This window comes from Macrobrachium rosenbergii, chromosome 26 (genome assembly GCF_040412425.1).
Source record: "Macrobrachium rosenbergii isolate ZJJX-2024 chromosome 26, ASM4041242v1, whole genome shotgun sequence".
Taxonomy (NCBI): Eukaryota; Metazoa; Arthropoda; class Malacostraca; order Decapoda; family Palaemonidae; genus Macrobrachium; species Macrobrachium rosenbergii.
In genome coordinates, this window is record NC_089766.1 from 28,729,911 (window position 1) to 28,746,859 (window position 16,949).

A 16,949-nucleotide genomic window follows, 5' to 3' on the forward strand; every position below is an offset into this window, starting at 1 on the left:
CATAACAAGCTGGAGAGCTGCCATAAAAAGAAAAGAGATATTTATAGAGGAAACATCTCTTTATTTTTTTAAATCTTTTTTTAGGTTTGCAAGTACAACAGAGAGAGAGAGAGAGAGAGAGAGAGAGAGAGAGAGAGAGAGAGAGAGAGAGAGAGAGAGAATAAAAACATTTCACTTCTTTGGCTGTATCTTTTCTGAAACTAGACTATGGACTTTTTACATTTTTTATGTAATCTTGAAGAGAGAAGAGAAAGAATGAAAACATTTTACATGTTTTATAACAACTTTTTCAAAACATACTATATCAGAATACTTTGTTTTACTATTTAAGAATTAACATTTTTGAGCAAGAAGATTAACCTGACGTATCGACCTTTTTATTCTATTTTTATTCCAGTTTTCCTTTTCTTACTCATCTTTCGAGAAGACTGATAACTTCTTAGAAGGATTGTTTATATGTCAACGGTTTGATGTGGTATATTATTAGTAATTAATTGGATATATCTCTAACAGATGTTATTACCACCGTTGATATCATCAACTTAATAAAATACATGTACCTATCGTGTCATCAGGCAACACATAATCCTTAATAATGTTATTCTCATTAACAGAGTAAACATAAGTTTTTTTGAAAACTCCTGTAATTAAAACTGTGCTGCTTGCAGAAATATATACGCCAAAACCCAAACAAAATACCTTTAACAGGTGCACAAAAATCATTATCTATCAAACCTATAAAAGAGCTACTTGATAAAGAAATCAGCATAATAAATGAGAACTATACACACTGATAAATGAGTGAGGCTATAACTATTAAAATGTGAAGCCACAAGATAATTATTCCTCAAAGTATCCAAGTTACTGTTTTATATGGCGATAGTATATTGGATGGAGTTATAGGCAAACAATCTAAATGTATGTTTGTGTGTGTGTGTGTGTGTGTGTGTGTGTGTGTGTGTGTGTGTGTGTGTGAGAGAGAGAGAGAGAGAGAGAGAGAGAGAGAGAGAGAGAGAGAGAGAGAATAAATTTTTACCTCCGAATAGAAGAATTAACATAGAAAAGACTGCAAGAAAATATTTGTCGTATTTTGTTCTCCTGTGAGCACAAGGGTGAAAAAAGACAAATACAAATTTAGATGATTTTCTACAACGTTTATTATTGTCTCTTTTCTATTTCGCTGAGTTGTGACAGTCTTCATTGGGAACGAAAGCTCAGTTTAACCTTTCTCTCTCTCTCTCTTAGGTGCCAGGCTTTCTCATTAAGGTTAAACATGTAGGGTCATTTCAAGAGTTTGCCGACAGACCTGAAAATGTAGTTTCTTTACCGCTCCTTCTCTTACCTCCTTTTAGAGTTTCCATGTCGTTTTCTGGCTGTTTTTGTTTCTGTCTTTTTTTCATTGACAATTTGTATCATCTTATATCTTTTTTTACTGTTTAAGTGCGGTCTGATCTTTCCAGCTATTCTCACCAAACCAAAATTCTTTAAAGTATAAGAATAGTTTTAAAAAGCAGCATTCAATCTTTCTTTCGTTTCTTCTTTTTATTTTCGATAATCGTTTGATCGGATTTTAGTTTTGCACAAATTGGAGATTATAGCATGAGCTTCGGAGAATTTCTACATCTTACATATGGCTATTTTAATGGAAGTCTTTCTTAATCTCTGCCTTTGATTAAATTTTGCATTTGCTGTTAGAATTGGAAGTTGATTTCTTCAGCTGAGGCACTCTCTATCACCTGAATGTTACGAACCCATGAGTTCGTATTTATACATATATTTATATATGTTGTTTGTTTTCCTGAATTGGTATTATCTGCCTTTAAGGGTTTATTTGTTGTCACTTGTCAACGATAGTTTAGTCACTCGTCAACGATAGTTGGTTGTTTATCAGTTGTTGACATCCGTATATTTGTTGCTGCAGTGGTTACTTAGCTGCTTTACTTTCATAATCATGGCAGTTTAACCCTTTTGACTAATTGTTCATTGATGGCCGTAAATTATTTATTAATATTTATTATTCTCGTTTAGTTGTTCTCTCGTATAATTGGCTGGTTAAGACTGATACTTATTTCTCCTCTTTAGTGGTTGGCTGATGGGCAACCGAGTTGATGAGTGGCCTGGAACTGCAGTCGGATGGCGAAGTCACCTACTTACTCCCGTGAGGAGAACTTGACTGGATTTGAGAGAAGTCACCTACTTACTCCCGTGAGGAGAACCTGACTGGATTTGAGAGAAGTCACCTGCTTACTCCCGTGAGAAGAACTTGACTTGGATTTGTATCTTGGACGCTGTGCGGACTTTGAAGGCTGATTTTGGTGGATCCCTCGTGGTGGCCCCGGACTGGATCCTGCCCTTGCTGGAAGTTGTTCCTGAGTTTCCCCTGATTATGAAGGTGGCTTCCCGTCGTAATTGCCATACGACGTAAAAACATCCCGACAGAGCTCGCTATCGAACTACCGAAGACCCAGTAATAGAAGATCTTGGACCTATCCATCATCATCCAGATATCTGAAGACCATGTGACAGAAGATCCTGGACCCATCCATCGTCATCCGGATACCTTATCTATCTAAGGTCCTGTACCGTCTTACCAGCCAAAGTTAATTATTATTATTATTATTATTATTATTATTATTATTATTATTATTATTATTATTATTATTATTATTATTATTATTATTTATTTTTATAGTTATTTATTCTTATTATCCTTCACTTCTTTCTTGACGTAGCCATGGGATCCCAATTGAACCCATAAAATCCGTTCAACATCTTTGGGTTTTAAATTAAATAATTTTTGTTGCTGCCTTCGAGGCTGATACGTAACAAATGGCATCCTCAGCGGGATTATCCAGTGCTCTTCAGGTTTGAGGTGAAGGATAGAATTTAGGAGTTAGGGTTTAGTATTTTTTTTTTTATCTTGTTCTTTTTAAAAAAATGGCAGTTCTAACCAGTATCGAAGATGTACAACCATTTATAAATAGGGAAACGTTGGAGGTTGACATTGAATCATTAAAGAAAGATGAACTTTTATTAATAGCAGAATATGGTGGGCTAGATGTAAGTAGAGCTGATAGGAAGCAAGTAATCAAGTCGGTGGTTATGAAATGTCTTTGTTTAGAGGCAGATTCTATTGATGAGGATAAACCAGTTCCAGATAGGAAGGATGAAGATCCTAAGCCAGTTCAAAGTAGGAGAGGTAGTAGAGGTAGCCGAAGTAGCCTTGTGGAGGGTGATAATGTTGATGATGGTGATGAGGTCAGTGAGACTGGTAAAGATAGGGATGAAATAACTAAATTACAGTTGCAGATTAAGCTGAAGCAATTAGAAAATGAGGCTAAGGAGAAAGATAGAGAGGATAGAGAAAAGGAAAGGAAACATGAGGAGAGACAGAGAGAGTACGAACTTAAACTAGCTCAGTTGAAGTTTGGAGGTAGGAATAAGGGAAGTGATGAGTCTTTTGATTTGATCCACAATATTAAGTTAGTGCCTAAATTTAGTGAGAGAGAAGTCAGTAAGTTTTTTGCCAGCTTTGAAAAGGTGGCAAAACAGATGAAGTGGCCGGTAGAAAACTGGACTATAATGTTGCAGGTAGTGTTAGTTGGGAAGGCCCAGGCAGCATATTCAGCTTTGTCAGTTGAGGATAGTTCTAATTATGAATTAGTGAAAGATGTTATTTTGAAAGCATATGCATTAGTGCCTGAGGCCTATAGGCAGAAGTTTAGGGAGTTAAAGAAAGCAAGTAATGAGACTTATTCAGAGTTTGCTAGATGCAAAGAAAGGTTATTTGAAGACTGGTGTAATTCCAGGAAAGTAGGAAATATGCAGGTTATGAGGGAGCTAATTTTGTTGGAGGAGTTTAAAAATTGTGTACCAAAAGATTTAAAGGCTCATTTAGAGGAAACTCAAGTAGAAACATTAAAAGTAGCCGCTAGAACCTCAGATGAATATAGTTTGACCCATAAGAAAGTGTATGAAGGGGAGACAAGAGTTGAGGCAGGAAAAAGTAACATGTCCCTTCCTAGACATTTTAAGCCTTTGTCTCCTCGTAGACATTTTAAACCTCCCTCTCCCAATAGTTATAATTTTTATAGGAGAAGTAACCTACCCCCTAGGGAGATAGTATGTTATGGGTGAGGTATGAAGGGTCACGTTATGGCTAGGTGTTATAAGTTAAAAGGTAATCCTCCTAGTAAGAAAACGATGTTAGTTGGGGCAGATAAGGGTATTAAGCTTAGAAAAGCGAGAGAGATAAAGGATAGGGAGTTATTGAAGGATTTCGGTCCTTATGTATCCCATGGTACAGTAGATTTTATGAATAAGCCAGGTAGTGAGGAGGAAGTAGTAATTTTAAGGGATACTGGTGCAGCTCAGACATTATTGTTAGAATCTGTGGTACCCCCAGATGTTGAGATTTGTGAAAATGAAGTAGTATTATTAGGTGGCTTTCATGATAGTGTTGTGTCTTGCCCATTGATTACTGTTAAACTTAAGTGTAGTATAATAGAGGGTGAGGTAAAAGTGGCAATGGTTAAGAATTTACCTATTGCAGGAATAGGATTAGTGTTAGGTAATGATTTAGCCAAAGGTAAGGTGGGAACTGATCCCTTATTAATTTGTAACCCAGTAGACAGTGAGTTTGAGAAACCCTTAGACTTTGTAGATGAAGTTCTTCCAGTTAGTGCTGTTACCAGAGCTCAGTCGAAGGAGTTAAAAGCTGAGGAGGAGTGTGAGATAGGAGAGTTTTTTGAGGACCAGGAGAATGGCAAAAACGAGTTAGAATTAAATGGTGGAGATGTAGTATCTAGTATGGAGGCCGATGAATGGTCTAGGGAGTCTTTAGTTAGAGAGCAGAAAGGTGACCCTGAGGTTAATCGTTTGAGAGAAATAGCAGAGAGAGGAGGTAAGGAAGGAGATTTGTATTACTTGAAGGAGGATATACTGTTTAGGAAATGTAGCTCTGGAGAGTGGAGGAGAGTTAACCAGATGATAGTGCCTGAGAAATTTAGAAGTCATATAATGAGAAGGGGACATGAAGATATATTTGCAGGACATGTAGGTATAAGCAAAACTTTATAGCGTATCAGGCGTAATTTTTATTGGACAAAAATGAAGAAAGACATTGCTAGGTTCTGTAAATCATGCCACATATGTCAGTTGACTGGTAAACCCAATGAAATAGTGCCCAAAGCTCCACTAATACCTGTTCCTTCTATTGGTGAACCTTTCCAGCACATCTTGATAGACGTGGTTGGCCCGCTACCAAGAGCCAGTGCTGGCAAAGAATTCATTTTAACTATATTGGATAGAGTTTCCAGATATCCAGAAGCCATTCCATTGACATCAATTAAGGCTTCCATAATTGTTAAATGTCTGGTAGATTTCTTTTCACGTTATGGTCTGCCTAAAACCATCCAATCAGATCAAGGCAGTAATTTCATGTCTAAATATTTCAAGGATCAGATGAAGCAGTTAGGAATCAAACATATAGTCTCTACAACCTACCATCCAGAAAGCCAAGGAGCTATTGAAAGGTTCCATCAGACTTTGAAAAGCATGATTAAGAAATATTGTATAGATAATCATACTTCTTGGGTAACAGATCTACCCTACTTACTACTCGCTGTTCGATCAATGCCTAATGACTCTCTAGGTTTCTCTCCCTTTGAGTTAATTTTTGGACACCATGTAAGGGGCCCATTAGAGGTGCTTAGAGTTAGTTGGGAAAGTGAGGAACCAAATTCCAATATTTTAGAATGGGTGTCAAATTCCAGAAGTAGACTTTTTGCAGCTTGGGAATTAACTAGGGATACTATAGTTAAGTCACAAAGAAAAATGAAAGAGGTGTTTGATGTGAAAACCAAGTGTAGGACATTTAAAGAGGGAGACAAAGTCTTGATATTACCTTTAGTTGAGAATCAATTGCAAGCTAAGTTTGTGGGTCCTTATGAAATTGAGAAGAAAATTAACGACTCTAATTATGTGGTTAACACACCTGATAGGAAAAAGAAACAGTGGGTTTGCCATATTAATATGCTTAAATTATATTGTGAAAGAAAAGTAGAGCCTATTATGTTAGTTCGGAAGAAAGCGGAAGAGAGTGGTGAGGAATTTGTGGAAATAGGATGGACTAGTAGTAATTTAGAAATATTAAAAAATCTGAAGACTAAATTATCACATTTGTCAGAGGCTCGTAGAGTACAGTTAGTAGATTTAATTTTATCCTATGAAGATATTTTTAAAGATGTTCCTGGCAGGACTCATTTGATAGAACATGATGTAGAAGTTGAGGGTGCATCACCTATTAAACAGTACCCGTACATATTAAATCCCTATAAGAGTGGCATTGTAGAAAAAGAAGTAGAATATATGTTGCAGCATATTTTAATTAGACCTAGTTATAGTCCATGGAGCTCTCCAGTGGTTTTAGTGCCTAAAGAAAATAATCAGTTTCGACTCTGTTTCAACTATCGAAAAGTTAATAATGTTACAAAAACTGATACCTATCCTTTGCCCAGAGTTGATGATTGTATAGATAGTGTAGGTATGGCCAAATTCATCTCTAAATTCGATCTATTGAAAGGATATTGGCAGGTGCCACTAACTGAAAGAGCTAAAGCTATATCTGCCTTTGTGACACCCAATGGCTTGTATGAATGTGATGTTATGCCATTTGGCATGAAGAACGCCGCATCCACATTTCAGCGGTTAATGAATCATGTCACTAGAAATATCAGAAACTGCGTTGTGTACATCAATGACGTAGTTCTCTATAGTAATACGTGGACTGAACATATGCAACGGATTAAAGAATTTTTTGAAGCTATTCGAAATGCTAATTTAGTTGTTAATCTGAGTAAATCTGATTTTGGTCATGCTAAAGTCACTTACCTAGGGCATGAGGTAGGCTATGGTAACATACGCCCTAAACATAGCAATGTGGAGGCAGTTATGAGTTTTCCAGTGCCAAGAACTAGGAAAAATGTTATGCAGTTCTTAAGGTTAGCTGGGTATTACCGAAGATTTGTGTCAAACTTTTCTGATATAGCTCAACCACTGACCAATCTATTAAAGAAGGACGTTGCTTTTAGTTGGAATGATTCATGCCAGGATGCTTTCAATAAATTGAAATCTATTCTAGTTAGTGATCCCGTATTGAAGTCTCCTGATTTTTCACAACCATTTAAATTAGCTGTGGACGCATCTGATGTGGGTATAGGTGCAGTATTAATTCAGGATAAAAATGGTAGTCTACATCCTGTAGCTTACTTTTCGAAGAAGTTGAATCCTCATCAGCGGAAATACTCAACGATAGAGAAAGAGGCTTTAGCTTTAATTTTAGCTTTAAATCATTTTGATATTTATTTGTCCTCCAATGTAGGCAATATTGTAATTTTCACAGACCATAACCCATTAACTTTTTTAAGTCGTTTTAAAAATAAAAATCAGAGGTTAACTCGTTGGAGTTTGATTCTTCAGGAATATAGTTTGGAAATTAAACACATCAAAGGCAAAGAGAATGTAATACCTGATGTTTTATCGCGGGCGCATGAATAGATTTTTGCAGTCCTTGATAGATAGTTGTTTGAATAGATGTTCGGGAAGTCTTATTGGTCGGTTGAATCGTGGTTACCCCGTCTAGCCTACCAATGGGACTTTTAGTAATTATTATATTAGAATAGGTATTTTATTTTTAAAGAAAATAAATTGTTTTTCCTTTTCTTTTCTTAAGGGGGGGCCGGGTGTTACGAACCCATGAGTTCGTATTTATACATATATTTATATAGGCTATGTTGTTTGTTTTCCTGAATTGGTATTATCTGCCTTTAAGGGTTTATTTGTTGTCACTTGTCAACGATAGTTTAGTCACTCGTCAACGATAGTTGGTTGTTTATCAGTTGTTGACATCCGTATATTTGTTGCTGCAGTGGTTACTTAGCTGCTTTACTTTCATAATCATGGCAGTTTAACCCTTTTGACTAATTGTTCATTGATGGCCGTAAATTATTTATTAATATTTATTATTCTCGTTTAGTTGTTCTCTCGTATAATTGGCTGGTTAAGACTGATACTTATTTCTCCTCTTTAGTGGTTGGCTGATGGGCAACCGAGTTGATGAGTGGCCTGGAACTGCAGTCGGATGGCGAAGTCACCTACTTACTCCCGTGAGGAGAACCTGACTGGATTTGAGAGAAGTCACCTGCTTACTCCCGTGAGAAGAACTTGACTTGGATTTGTATCTTGGACGCTGTGCGGACTTTGAAGGCTGTGATTTTGGTGGATCCCTCGTGGTGGCCCCGAACTGGATCCTGCCCTTGCTGGAAGTTGTTCCTGAGTTTCCCCTGATTATGAAGGTGGCTTCCCGTCGTAATTGCCATACGACGTAAAAACATCCCGACAGAGCTCGCTATCGAACTACCGAAGACCCAGTAATAGAAGATCTTGAACCTATCCATCATCATCCAGATATCTGAAGACCATGTGACAGAAGATCCTGGACCCATCCATCGTCATTCGGATACCTTATCTATCTAAGGTCCTGTATCGTCTTACCAGCCAAAGATTATTATTATTATTATTATTATTATTATTATTATTATTATTATTATTATTATTATTATTATTATTATTATTATTATTTATTTTTATAGTTATTTATTCTTATTATCCTTCACTTCTTTCTTGACGTAGCCCTGGGTTCCCAATTGAACCCATAAAATCCGTTCAACATCTTTGGGTTTTAAATTAAATAATTTTTGTTACTGCCTTCGAGGCTGATACGTAACACTGAACTTGTACAATTTTCAGTTCTTAAATCATTACCTGTAGATTTAAAATGGAGGCTTTAAAATGCTGGAAGTTATGATGGCTTTGCAAATATCAAAATTATGATGTTTCTTTATAAATTTGCATAGATTCTCAAAGGCTAATTGGCCGGTTGGATTATGAGAAAATTATCATCTGAGTACGTCATTTCCTTTTTGCTTAATAGATTAAGCTGGCCCTAGCCAGCACGCGTTCCTTCTACTGGAGTAACCCATAAACGGGGAATTTACGAATCAAGAAATTCTGCTGGAGTAAAGAAATATTTATCCTCATAAACACAGTCACTATGCAAAAACACACAGGTTGTAACATAAAAAGTTGACAATTGCGTAATAAGGTATTATTATTATTATTATTATTATTATTATTATTATTATTATTATTATTATTATTATTATTATTATTATTATTCATAAAAAATCTGATAATAACATGATTCACCAAAATGTTGAGAAAATATATATAAAAACAAGAGCTTTCGAGAGCCTGCTCGATTCTCCTTGAGAAGGAGAATCAAACAGGGTCTCGAAAGTCGTTGTTTGAATATAGATTTCCAATATATATATTTACATTTACATGTACAGTAAGTGGTACAACTGCGTTGGAATATGCAAAGGCCGTTTTAGGACAATAAAGACATATGGGAACAGGTCTTCAATAGACTGTAAGATTGTGATGTCAAATGACTGGCGAAAAAGGGGAAGTATTCTCAGGCGAAATGACGTGGGCAAGGGCAAAATCACTTACTGAAATTTGGAACGGCAGGTAAAGCGAAAGAGGAAAAGAGAAAATTTGACATAAAATGCTCTAGACGGTACAAAGAGAAAAGGATTTCCAACGTCAGGAAAATATCATTGTTAGCATTACTATCATGCAGTGTAGTGCTGAAAAACGGTTCTATACGGTTTCAATTTCGGGATTGGCATTTCTCTTAGCTCTTGCTTGTCTTGTCTATTCACAAAGGCTTTTAAAACTGTTTTGTATCCAGTATCTTCATCTAATATCTAGAATCCTCTCGAGGGATCCCTAACCTTGAAATAATTCAGAAAAGGCCAGGGGCAGAACCACAGTCTCATCATAGCCACCGAGAGAGAAGGCCGGCTCGATGGGGGCGCGAAGCAGGCAAGGTAGTCCGATGGTTGTACTTTAATCTGCAGCCCGGATGAACTTTCTTAAACATTTGTGAAACCCTCTTGACTGCTAAGGTATAATTGATAATCTTTCATAGGAAATAAAAGCAATTACTTGAGGTTGATCAATAAAAGAATTAATTTACGGATGATGAATAAAAGAAATAATTTAACTATGATAAAATAATGCACTACGTCCTTGAATTTAGATCGTACGCTATTTAACATAAAAACAAATGCGCTTGTTGCAGCTTCGCTACCATCAAAGGCTGAGCCAGCAATATCCCCCCTCTTTTTAATCAAAATATGGTTTAAGATGAATTTCATCAACCATCAGGATCACTGCTTTGTCACCGGGCAATAATGATTTACATTTATTTTTGATGTACATCAAGAAATTTGTAGTATCTTGTTCCGTGGCCGGGCTGAATTTTTTTTAAATAAACACCCATTTTATAGTGGAGTAGTTAGGTAATATAAGAAATTTCTTATCTCTCAAGAGCCTATATCCTTGGGGAGAACAATTATAAAGGATAGAGGAAAATATCACTAACCCAGATGAATAATCCATCTTATTAAGAATCATTAAGCTCAGTTGTTCACAAACAAATTTCAGTACAGTAGAATGTTTGAATGATGGTTCATCTAAAAGAGTGTATAAAAATGAAATCACCAATTGAATAACACTAATGCCGTTGCAAGTTTTTTAACTCCTTATATAGTTAAGTTGTCCAGTAGGCCCCTAATCGATGTGCTTCAGTGTCTTGAACAAAAGCTTGCACTGTGAAGTTATTCTTTATCATTAAGGATAGAATTATTTTTTGGGCACGGGAATTGCGTAACACGACAAATTGAAAGTCTAAAAATTGTAGCTTCCAAACAAGTTCATCAGCAGAATTGGATAATGTAGATATTGCAGCCTGCATCGCTGATTGCTCCTTCCTTGCTCTCTTCGAATCTGGAGATTCTCTTCGATGCGATGGCCAGGACAGATACGAGGACAATTAGGTAACTGTGATGGAATAGCACCTTCACGAAGTTGTGGCAATTTCAGTTTTGTAGTAGAAGTTGTGTCAGTATTTTTGTCATAACAGGATTTTCCCCATCTAATATCCTCTGGCACGAAATGTAAACTGCAAACCTGAAAACAGATTTGCATTATATTAAAACTATTGCCAATTAACGAATATTAGTGTCCGAATATCACAAATAAATACATCATAGTAATTAATGCAAATGTAGCTATATAAGAAGTTCATGATCCTCCTATGCTACGCATATTGATTATATTGGCAAAAAACTAAACCAATTTTCCACAAACAACATTGCAATTTCAATAGTATTGAGGTAAATGTAAAGTGTATTTATGTACTCACTTTGCTATATTTGGTTGGGGTGTAGCTTTCTCGTTTTAAGGCTTGTAGCCATTTTGCTGCGAGTCTTCGTTCTTGGGGAAAGAAAATATGCTGACTTTGGGCCCTGTCTCATAATTCCCCTTGCAATTTGGGACAACACAGTGATAGGGCATCATCACAAAAACACTAGCAAACTTATATTTATCATCAATATCCATTTTGTTCCACAAATAACGCAAAAAAGTTAGTAATTCACTCGAAAAAATCAGCGGTGTAACCCCGTCTGAATTTAGATGAATACTAAAGCAGGTAGGTGACCGTAGGTCAGTCGGGCTACCTTTCCTTCGAAAAACCCTGATGACGTTTAATCCGCCAGGCCTTCTCTCTCGGTGGCCATGGTCTCATGCTTCAATGACGACGCCTTTTGACTTCTACAGAAAGTCACTACTACTTTTGTGCAAAAGAAAAGAGAGCATAGTGCTCTTATAATAATTATGATACGATTACAACGATATTGCTTGCAAATAAACACTGGTCAGATAAGGTTAAGCTACTTAATGGTATGCCTAACATTTTTCTGACGAAACTAACAAGTACATATTGAAAGAAATGGCGCCATCCTTCCGTATGTACAAATCTTATTCTCCATCGACTCGAACGCTCGGAAGGTTGCAGGACGACATAATGTTCCGGTGATAGATCGAACAGTCTCACTGAGCGAACACTAAATGTTTACTTATTCTGGAGCGGAACTCCTTTTTAAGGCTGCTTCTCAGGTAGGGATCCGGGACAATTTTCAATGTTTAATAATCTCGGGATATTTTAGCAAACCCCTGGAAATCCCCGGATTAAATTAAGTACAAAAATAGGGACAAATTTGACTGCAGGATGGTTGTGGACTTGTTGTTCTGTTTATATTTTTATATACTGTAAACACAGACAATTTTTGTCATTATCCTTATGATAATAATGATAGATGTCCAGATTATGTCACTGTATTGATATTTATTTATTTTGATATTTGTGTTTTCAGTGAATTGTATTTTCCCATCAACAGCATCTTGCTAAAGTTGCTAAAATCTTGTAATTTTTCAAGTTGCAACACTTTTGCAAGCTAAGGCCTGTCAAATAAATCCATGGAGGGAAGATAAAGCGTCTGTTTCAGTGTTTCCAGTTTACTGCAGTAACTAAATCTACAGAGGACAGGGGTATAAAACTGAGGCAAAATAATCATGTACAAGTTTGCAGATTTTTCAAGAGGAACACATTCCTTCTTTATCATGTGGAAACGTAGTATTACTGTTTACCTAATGCTTATTTTGTATATCTGGGACGGTAATCACGCGAAGCAGTCCCAACAGAGTGTATGCTTTGAACAAGTTTGCAACAGGTTTTGAACAAGAAGTGTTTGTGATGAGTGACTGCAGCCCGTGTGGGGTACCATCCACTGTGTCGTGTTATATAAGATCTTATTCTATGAGAAACTTCTTTATCATTTAGTTCATGTTATAAATAAGGAATACATACGTTTAATTTTTCTTCATTTATTTTTACTAAATTTTTTGTCATTAAGTACTCTTTTCATTTCAATGAGTATAAACGAAAACAAGTGTTTTTTCTTATCAATGATAATTAACTATAATTTACATTGTCATTCGCACTGGAATTTGGAAGCAGACCAAAAATAAAGTAGTAAGCTAAGCATATTTTATCTCTTGTTTTTATTCCTCTTACTTTGTTGACAAACAAAGTGTATGCTGTAATTAAACATTAGGTGGAATTAATAAGACAGTGAATCTACAGTAATATTTCTGCATATCTAGTAATGCTAAGGACACCAAAAACCCGGGATCCCGGGATTAGGACTAATTTTATCCCGGAATCCCGGGACAAAGAAAAAGCTCCAAAACGACAATCCCTATTCTCAGGTAGGCGGCAGTAAGTTGTAACGAGAGCCCAATTAACTTGCTATTTATGTTTGGGATTTTAAGATTCCTGAAACCTTTAGGGAATTCATTGAACTGGTTTAAAATTATATTTGGTCATAAATTTTCTTAAATAATGACGGCAGTTCCGTCTACTTTTCTTCTGTAAATGGTGTTAATTGCCTTAATGTTTTGTTCTATAACAACTTGCTTTTTTTTTTTTGTTAAAAGGATTTTTGGTCAAAATTAAACAAAAAAATCACTTGGAATGAGTTAATGAACACATACTACTTTAAACATTCATACTCTTTTTACACATTTGCTAATGTACTTCTTGAGAAAAAGATCTGCATTCACTAAACTTCTTGGCAGAACAACGTAACCATTGCTAATATTCATGGTATGCCTAATTCTCCCAGGAAGATTCTCACACCAACTATCATCAGTAATACAATAATGTCTCAAAACTAGTTTCTTGTAAAAGGCTGAATCCTTAGGACCTCGCGAGGTATCTATAATTTTACTAAGTTCAGAATCTTTCTTCTGTTTGCGAACAAATAAAACATAAATCAACCTGGGTCATCAATGGATTAAAAATCAAAGGAATCTTTTGCCTATAGGCTATTATTTGAAAACTGTACAGTCAAAATAGCATCATCCAGAAATTTAAGATCAGAAGCGTCATTTGCTTAAGGTTACCAAGATGAGGCATCTGCATAATATCGCCTTTACCTACAACATATTTAATCTGGACGCTAAACTCGTGTGTCATCGCATGCCAATGTATACATTTTGGACTGAACTGGAAACCTTTGTAGCAATCTCAATGTGGTTCATGACCTGTTAGCACAATTACTTCCTAATCACACATTATAAACTGAAATTGCACAAAACATTAACTATATCCATGGCCTCTTTATAAATGAAAGCGAATTTACACTCACTTGACTAATATACATAAATAGAAAGCAATTAGGTATAGTTTACTGTCGTTTCACTGGTACGCTCTACGGTGGCTAGCGTCGTGGCATACCGCTCAGATGTCGCTAGTTCGGGCCTCCCCAGGGCAATGAAAAAAATCACTGACTGTATTATGCTCAGTTACTGCTGCAGTATGGGGTCTGAGGTTGGAGGATGAAGACAACATTCTTTGGAAATTTGAATTTCAAGTCAATGTCCCCCTGAGCTTGTTCCATGTGAATAGGTTTCATTTAATAATAATAATAATAATAATAATAATAATAATAATAATAATAATAATAATAATAATAATAATAATAATAATAATAAATGTACACAAACCTACGACAATAACCAGTCATCCCTAAGAGAGACAGTACAAACGAATAGACATACGGTTTGAAAAAAACAATCATTCACACATGAAAATGGGTTGGAAAAAGAGGGCGAAACAAACTCCTTCGTGTCTGAGGCAGTATCCTAGTTACAGATTATTTTTTTTATGCGGACGGGCTCACACCTTTGCTCTACTCTTAGGTAAATTATCTAACTTAAAATTTTGAAATGCATGGATCGAGTCTATACTCCCCTGTGGTATCCATATTCTTAAAAAAAATAAACTCTTTTTTTATAAAAAGGATTGCATAGTGTTTCTTTCCTGTACATTATTTCATTAATGTTTCCTTTGAACTGCAGTCTAACTGGCGACAAGATTAGTTTCACTAATATGAACAAAAATTGTCCTGTTCTCCTGTGCATATCTTATACATGATTTTTAATGTTGTTCCGCTCTGCTTTTCAGTGATTTTAGAGTATGACCAATGTTATTGTTCCTAATTGCTACGTTAACTCCAAGTGTGGAACATCTTCGAAATTACTAGCATATGGTAGTACAAGCAGATTATTTTGTGCTCTAAAAAGAAGGACGTGAAAAACTAATCTTTTTTACGCTATTGCTTTGGCCAAAGTTTAAATGTAAATATAAGGAATAATATTGGTAGGTTTTCTACAGACAACATATGTAAATAATACTACCGTTGTGTACTCGGCAATCCGGAAAGGGCAGACTGCCGTCATTTTCCATTTCCATTGTAGATTATAATGATGGGCGCAAATATTTTTTTTTCTTTTGTGGAAGAAAGTATTTACTTTCCATTCCGGGGCCAAATAAGTGTTTGTGAATAATAATACCACGTCAAAACTCAGTATTAGTTGGACATGATTTAATTTATTTATTAAATCTCCCTGTTCTGTATTTTGGTATGAAAACTGATACCGTTCAATGAATTAAGCAATCTGTTCACGGATTCACGGGCTAGTCTGTTGCAGTTTTCTGGGAGAGATGCGCAATTCTCTTTTGCATTTGAACTTTGTATCTATGGCTTCCTATTCGGGTTTACTAGTTTATTGTTTTCTGTTTGTGGTTTCATCGTGCATTTCCTTTAGTTTTCATTCCTGTTTTAGTGGAGGTTTCGTCAAAGATAATATTTGATGAAACTTTGGGCGATCCAGCTCATTGCGTGCATATCTCTAAGTAATGACTCTCCTGAAGAAGTCGCTAATAATATTCCTCCTGAAGAGATTGTAATATTAACCTATTATATACATCATTGGCCGAACAATAGGCGTGTCCTGATGTGCCTCTAACTTCCGTCATCAAGTCATGGAAGACTAAACTAGTGCGTTCTTTTTCGTTATTATGTTGAAAATTCCTTGAAAGGGTCTGTCCTACATTTGGGGCTGTACAAACTATGCTCGAGCAATATCAAGGATTAATTAACCTCGTCTGAGCAAAGGTATAGCAACTTTTGGTTATCGAAACAGGCTTCCCACTGTCACTTCATGTGGGGACGATTTTGATTGTGTTACAGTTTCTTTATGGCTTGTCTAAATTGATACTACTCTGACACTGGAGACCACATCTGGGACGCCATCCTCCCCTTAAAATGTAAGACAGCAAGCAACAAATATTTAGCACTGCAATAATGCGTTAAACGCCGCCAGTAAATGTCACATTTATCCGGAAAGGTCAAATGCAAATTAAATCCCTGAGAGAGAATGTTTTCCATTAACGGCAACGTGAAATATACTCCTTTCAGAGGAAAAGCTAATGTTAATGATTTTCGTCTCTAGTATGTATGTAATCCTACGAGAAGTTCATTGTTGATGGAATTTTAGTTGATTTTTATACCTTAATCATCGTCCTACTGAGTTTAATTACTCTTCTCATTATCATGTATTATATTCTTCTAAGCTTTATTCAGTATTGCAGTAACAGTATTTTTCCTTCACGTTGTAACATTCAGCCATTGCACCCAAGATACCAGCATCCCCCACTACTCCAGGAAATAATAGAGAGCGCCTAAACAATTTATAATGGGAACGACTACTATGAGGCATATCATAGAAGTCATCTTATATCTTCCCAGAATGGGCTATACGCGGTTTAATATTTGAAAATCTCCAATATCAAGCACGATGTTCTTTAAAGGTAATTATACACAATATATACCAAAGTGGAAATCGTTAAGAACTGAGGACCAAGTCAACTTCAGTTTATTTACCTTTCTTAAAAGATAAGGGTTCAAGTCCCGTCCAAGGTTGACGTGCATATAGTATATATAATTCCATCTGGGGGAAAATGTTCTGTACGCACTTATCATTAGTTCGCTTTTCATGGTGTAGTAATTGGAAATATAAAATGTCATGTATAATATTCTTGACTAACAAGGACGTAGGCAAACAATTATATA

At 35.9% G+C, this 16,949-nt stretch overlaps 1 protein-coding gene across 1 annotated transcript in view; it reads left to right on the forward strand.

The window, feature by feature from the left end:
• Window positions 1–5,109: 5,109 nt before the first annotated feature.
• Window positions 5,110–16,949, forward strand: part of LOC136852786 (uncharacterized) — a 34,316-nt gene continuing 22,476 nt past the window's right edge. Inside the window, exon 1 of the mRNA XM_067127685.1 lies at window positions 5,110–7,377. Within this exon, the coding sequence (XP_066983786.1) occupies window positions 5,110–7,377 (2,268 nt within the window). The remainder of the gene's footprint in view (window positions 7,378–16,949) is intronic.